A 6,475-nucleotide genomic window follows, 5' to 3' on the forward strand; every position below is an offset into this window, starting at 1 on the left:
TCATGTAGAGAGACCTGCTGGCAACCAGAAGCAAGGGGAGCCCACACACACAGGGGAGGAGAGGTCCTTCAGCTCAGTTCTTTCCATTAAGTGTTTATTTGACAGACAAGGCCGCTCCAAGCAGATCTGCCAGGCACGGCCAACACAAGCAGGCTGCAGGTCAGTCTCGGCGCCATGAGGTGGGAGACAATGCTCTCCAAAAACCGCTGTGCTGCCTGGCTTTATTATAGTGCAGCCGTACAAAAGGAGAAAATTGAAGTGCTTAAAAAAAAAAAAAAAAAAAAAAAAAAGAGGTTGCCCCATCACCATCGCTGCAGCCACAGAACGGCCCAGAGAAAGGTGGCCAGGGTCTCTTCACGCATGTAGTGTCCATCATTCACAGCTAGATTTGTTAAAAAGATTACATACACCCCTCACCCCACCCTGCAGAACAGGAGCTTCTCATTGATGGTTTAACTGAAAATTAGACATTATCAACATCCCTCCCCCAGCCTGCTTGCCCTCCTTAGAAATGTCCAGCCACGATCTTAGCAGAGAATAATCATCTTCTCATCAGCCCCAGTTATAGAAATAGATTTTCTGCCAAGCAGGCAAGTAATCCATCAGTGGCCCTGAAACAAGAAAAGGGAGGGATGATGCAGATAACAAACCAAGAACTTCAAGTATATGAGGTATATCCCCCCCTTCTCATTATGATCTCCAGCAATCCCAAATCTCCAGTGTACAACTCACATGAATGCAAGAATAGAACAGTTACTTGTGCCAAGATGGGAGACAATTTTGGGATGTGGTGGCAGAGACAGAGCAGGACCAAGTGGGGCATGACAAGTGCTCAGCACAGTCACAGTGTGGAACACCATTCCCTCCAAGCTCTAGTGGGAAGGGGAGGCTACAATGTGCAAGGGGAAAACCCACATGCAGCCAGTCAGGACACTGCTGTGGCAGAGGAAAGAGGGAAGACAGCTCAGCAGTAATGAGCAGGTGCAGACCCAGGAGCAACCGCTGTAGAGTGAAAATGCTTATGCAGCACACAGCTTAATGCAGGCTCCAAAGCCTCTCCAAAAATCACTGACTGGAGGCTGTGGCTCCTGAGCTAGCCAGCTTTGTGATCTCCCCAAGGAAAGGACAGTCCCACAATGCCAGGTTCATCTAATGCCGTATCACTGCCATGAACAGCTTCACATCAGCTGGGGAGAGGAGGAGGTAAAATTCTGGCCCATAAAAAACGGATCCTCCAGTGAAGGATTAGAAGCCAGACCTGGTTCAGCCCTTTGATTTAAAATTGGCTCCTGGCTGGGTCAATACCTCTAGGCAACTGTTCACCCCTTGCGCCTGCGTTGCAGACTGGGGATCAAGAGTTCAGAAACAGAGGCTGCAAAGCAGGGCTCTGGTGTACCAGCTGAGGTGCAGAAAGGGAATCCAGGAGAAGAGGCCCAGGTGGCAGAGACAGAGCTCTGTAGCCCGGGAGGGCACAGGGAGGTTTACCACCGCAGTTAAGCACAGGTCTCCAAGAGCCTGGAAGCAATTCATCCTTCCCTGTTCCAGTTTAAAACAATATAAGCATCGATACCAGATGCACCCGATGCTAACCACCGCAGAGACTTCAATTCCTTCCTTGGGTTGGAAACTGATGGACAAACGTTCTGCCCAATTCCCCTGATTTTTCTCCACCCAACACGAACAGGGAGATAACGGTGGGGCCCACTTACGTGTGACAAAGCCAAGTCCAGGCACATAATCGGCCAACAGGCGCAGAAGGAGGAGGATCCTACCCCTAGGAAGAGAGAGAGTATGAATGAGTCCAGCAGGACACCTCCTGCCCCAACTGTTGGACACACTAACAGCAATGGCAGCTGTTAGGCAAAGGCTCAGATTAACCTGGTCACAGGCACTCAGACCTCTCCAGATCTACTCACCCAGTTCCCTAAGGCTACTTCTGTTAAAAGGGAAATTTTCAGCAAAACCTAGCAGGGGCCTCTTACTCTGAATATCGGTCATAGAAAGGCGATCTCAGCAGGTAGTACAGCAGTAGGATGGTTCGTCGCCTCAGCTCTGCTCGCTCTCGCCTGTTCAGGTCTTTCAGATCACTCAGCAAACTCAAACTGGAAGGAGAAGGGCAGAGAGCTAACTCATGGCAACAGCAGCCAGCAGGAAAAAGAAAGTGGATTTCTAAATGCTCTTTTTTCTCAGCTCTACACAGAGCAGGCTGCACCAGAATGGAGAGCACTCTAAGTGTTGCAGAAGATAACTAAACGTATCAATCTCCCAGATAAAGACCAGGCCCAGCCCCTGTGCATGTTTCTCCCAGGCCTGCCCAGGACCGGGGAACCAGGGGAAGCGTGATGCTCAGCCACCAGCAACCTCAAGGACCCGCAACAACTCTTCCTCAGACTGACCTCGAGATGTCCAGGACCGCTGAAAGGAGCCAGGGTTTCCATGATCTCTGGCCCCACACTCCTAAACTCAATACTAGGAACACACAGTCAAGGAATGGAATGAACCAGAGATGCCTAATGAGAGGCATGTAGCCAAAGCCATCCCCTGGGTACCAGCAAAGCGCTGCCGTGTGCACAAGAATACAAGCTTGGGCGATGCTTGGGGGCTTAGGGAAGGGGCTGGAGCACTTGCACCCACAACTCCAGTGGTTGAGGTGAGCATCAAGGCATAAGAGAAGGGAGGAGTCCCGAGGGCTCTGCCTAAGCAGAGCAGCAGCAGGGAGAGAGAAGCCTGGCGCGGCACCAGGGCTGAGCCTGCAGCACCTTCTGCTACCACCAAGGGTACAGTCTGAGCCCGCACGCAGCCAGGGCAGGATACGGTGGAGGAGAGGACGCGTAATGTAGATGGATTCTGCGATGGTTTCTTGGAGACCCAGAGGGGTGGGAGTCTGGTTCACCTCCTCTGCTCTTCGGCTCTGCGACTCCTCCCTCTGCTGGGGGGATCCCCAGTGCCGGGACTGCAGGGATGGGGCTGAAACAAAAAGATCAGGTCACCAATACAAACAAAACCTTTCTACCACGCTTCCCCACCCCACCATCCCACTGTTTTCTGCACTGTGAAGGTGTGAAACAGGAAAGCTTGAAGAACTGCACACACAGCAACTGCTTCAGCTGACCAGCACCCCCAGAGCTCGCCTCCAGAGGGTACAGAGCAGGGAGAGGTACTTATAAAGTCTGTGCTCCTCAAAGCATAACCACACTGAAGGGTTGTGTCAGTCACACAGCTCACTTGGGAAAACACAATTTAAGTCCCGGCTTTGCAGCCTGTGCCTGAAACCCCATCGCTTTGATAACCCCCACACCCACAGGGCCCAGTAACTGGCAGGATATGTTCCAATACAAGGTTCTGCTCTTTACTGCGCACGCCCAGGTCACATGTACAGGGTACAGAGCAGAAACAGCTCAGACAAGGACAGAAAATGGGCTCCAGTTACTTACTGCTCTGGAGAGAGCGCACGACACGGCTGGAACGCTTGCCAATATAGGTCTGATCCCTTCCCAAGGAGTTGTCTTCCCCATCTGCAGGAGAAAACAGACACAGGGGTCAGGCTTCAAAGGAACACACCTTACCCCAGAGCTGGCAGCACCTCTCCCTACATTGCCATCAAGAAGAGCAGACTGAAAGTTTGATCTAGCGCAAACTGGACCATCCTGAAGGGGCAAACACTATACAGAGCTGTCCGAGGGTGAAAAGGTAAATCTGCCTGACGTTGCCCAGGCCTAGGATCATCTTCCTCACCATCAGACCAGGAGGCATGCAGCTCCACTCATAGTTCAGCCAGTGGTTCCAGGCTTATACTCCTCCACCCCCTCCTTCCAGACTGCAGGACAACCCGGCCACTAAGCTACCCTGTGCTCTGCAGAAGGCAGAAAGTGCAATACAGTTTGGCTCTGCATACTGAAGCCTTACAGTTCCCTGTGTCATCCAAGCTGCTGCTCTGATGAGTAATTCCTAGCAGGACAAGACATGTGGCCCAGCAAAGTGCCCAGCCAACGATAACAGCACCATGGGGTCACCTTGAGGGCGGAGAGGCTGCTGCTGCTCCCTATTCAGCGGCACGATGGGAGGAGACGTCTGGATGCCAGCTTTGTACCACAGCAGGAGAAGGAGACGAAGGATAGCTCTGTGGATAGACACACAGAAGCCTTCAATACTAGGCTACGGAGCTGAGCTCCTGTTGCACTGGAAAGGTGGCTTCCACAGAAGAGAGAAACACTCAGGTCTGCTCAGGGCAACCAGCAAGATGAGAGCGGTAAGTGTCCCCTTCTGTGGCACAGTATCCAGTGCACTGTGGGGGTCCTGATTCCCACAGCCTCCAAGATCAGCAGCTCAGTCCTGCTCAGACTTTTTCTTGGGGTATTGCCAAGTCCCCTCCAGATCCCCTTTCTGAGTGCACACAGCCCCTTCCCCTCCGCCCATGGCACTTACTTAGCCAGCTGGATGAGGACAATGATGGTCCACCGGCCCATCTCCCCCCACACCCTGGCTGTCCCCATCTCTGCAAAGACCTCCACGCATTCTAGCACGCTCAGCCAGGTCAGCAGCTTCTGCTGGGGCAGCGACTGCAAAACACAGAGGGGAGGAGGGGAACAGGATGCAGGTTCTGCTTGGGAGTTAAATGGGGCAGAAGCACAGCCCAGTCTGGCAGGACTCTCAGAAACAAGCACTGAATGGCCTTGGAAGTCACCACCCCAGAAACAGAAAGTGGTGTCGTCACTGCGGCCAGAGTCTACACGCAAGCCCACTTCTCCACCTCCAAGCAGGGACAGACTGAGACATCACAGCATCACACAGAGCTGCTACCCCAAAAACACGGAGAACATCACAGCTGTACCTTGGATTGCCTTCTACCCCTGCTGGGGGCTGACCCAGCAGGACAGTCTCTTGGGCTGTGGCACTGTGCCTGAACTCCAAGGCAAAACTCTCTCCTCCTCCTTTTCCTGGAGCTGGGCTACACAACAAACCTCCTCCCCAGTTAAAGTTGATGAGGGAGTATACTTGGAGTAGAGGAAAGGGGACCAGAGTCCACAGTTACACCACAGTAAATGGCTGCTGAATACCGCATCAGTCTAGACCCCAGGCATGTATCCCAAGACAGTGGGTGCTCTTCCAGCCTGCATCCCTGCTCCCCACACAGAAGCTTGCTGGTGCTGTCAACCATAGGTTTTAACCCTCTGAAAGCATTAATAGAAATAATACAGCTGAAATTCACTTTGGCCTTCACCAGTGAAGCAAGACTTTCGCGTTTGTCTGACATCCCAGCCAGACAGCTACTAACATCCAAACCCACACAGCAGGCAGACTTGCAACACAAGAGGCCTGTTGGGGAAAAAAAAGTGCCCTCCTCCTCACCCCCAAAGGGCCTGCTGAGTACTGGGAGCCAGCCTGGGGCTCCTGCAAGAGAGACATACAAGCAAGGTACTTTGTTTTGCTCAACAGCATATGCAAAGGCTGAGGGATGGAATCAGAGCTTTAGTGGTCCAGAGCCACGGTGAAGGTTATTTGGCAATACCTTTACCTATCTCAAGTTCTGAGTTTCTCAAAAAAACAGTGGAGCTCCTCGTGCAAGTCAGGGACTGATTTCTGTGGCCCGGGGAGAGCTCTGTCCACTCCTTCAAGCCAGCAGCTACGGGGCAGGGCTGCTGTTTACCTTCATGCAGAGGTTGCCTCTGGCCTCTACACACCTGACAGCAGAGAGAGGCTACAGCAAAGACCTCGTAGTTTCTACAGACACTCCCTGAAAGCTTCTGCAAGAAAGCAAGCACATATCCCATATCCTCCTCCCACACACTCCAGCCTTACCATGGGCAGGCTCTGCTGCAGCTCCTTCCGGAGAATCCAGTCATTTAACAGCACAAGGAGGTTGGAGGCAGAGTACACTAAGAAAGGAACAAGAAAACCACTGTTACAGGATGCACGGCAAGCAAACCAAGGAGGGGATGAGGGAAGAAGCACAGCCAGCCGTGCCGATTCCTTCACAGCCTGCCGGAGGACGCAGCCCGGTGTCAGCAGCACCGGGGCTCCCGGGAGCGGCCCCCATGCACCGCGCCGAGGCAACACCAGCCTCGCAGCCGGCCGGCCCGCCCGCCCCGCGATCCCGGCCGCCACCTACCCAGCTCGGACAGCGCGTAGGAGTCCGAGAAGCGACCTGCGAAAGAAGGAGAGCGGCTGTCAGCCAGCGCCCAGAGCGGGGGCAGCCCGGTTCCCCGCTGGGCAACAGCCCCCCGGGGAGCTGCCGGAGCGGGGCCCAGTCCAGGCCCAGGGCCCGGCCGCCCCCCTCCCGCACCTGGCAGCAGGTAGGAGAGGCCCCGCACGGTGCCCTCCAGCTGGGCCGTGGCGGCCGGGTGTCGCCTCACGTACTCCTGGTAGCGCTGGCACAGCAGGCGCAGCCGCGCCGCCAGGCCGCCACGGGCAGGTCCCGGAGCCGCCGCTGCCGCTGCCATGGCTCCCACGGCCCCGCGCTTCCGGGGCCGCCACC

General features: G+C 54.5%; 1 protein-coding gene across 1 annotated transcript; it reads right to left on the reverse strand.

Moving 5' to 3' along the window:
- Positions 1-73: 73 nt before the first annotated feature.
- PEX16 (peroxisomal biogenesis factor 16) lies at positions 74-6,475 on the reverse strand. The gene is made up of 11 exons (XM_065064668.1): positions 6,284-6,475; positions 6,110-6,145; positions 5,800-5,876; positions 4,426-4,559; positions 4,014-4,120; positions 3,435-3,515; positions 2,815-2,967; positions 2,397-2,469; positions 1,983-2,102; positions 1,710-1,774; positions 74-611 (listed from the first exon to the last, which is right to left on the reverse strand). Exons 1-11 carry the CDS (start codon positions 6,438-6,440, stop codon positions 553-555), a joined length of 1,062 nt encoding a protein of 353 aa, XP_064920740.1. The 5' UTR covers positions 6,441-6,475; the 3' UTR covers positions 74-552.

The sequence above is a fragment of the Columba livia genome, chromosome 5 (assembly GCF_036013475.1).
Source record: "Columba livia isolate bColLiv1 breed racing homer chromosome 5, bColLiv1.pat.W.v2, whole genome shotgun sequence".
NCBI lineage: Eukaryota > Metazoa > Chordata > Aves > Columbiformes > Columbidae > Columba > Columba livia.

Excerpts from the sequence above, each read along its gene's own strand:
- PEX16 (XM_065064668.1), bottom strand. The coding sequence starts at position 6,440 with ATGGCAGCGGCAGCGGCGGCTCCGGGACCTGCCCGTGGCGGCCTGGCG. Across the intron at positions 4,560-5,799 it reads TGCAGCAGAGCCTGCCCATG|TCGCTGCCCCAGCAGAAGCT; the intron begins GTAAGGCTGGAG and ends TGTGTTTTGCAG. Across the intron at positions 612-1,709 it reads TGGACTTGGCTTTGTCACAC|GGCCACTGATGGATTACTTG; the intron begins GTAAGTGGGCCC and ends TTCTTGTTTCAG.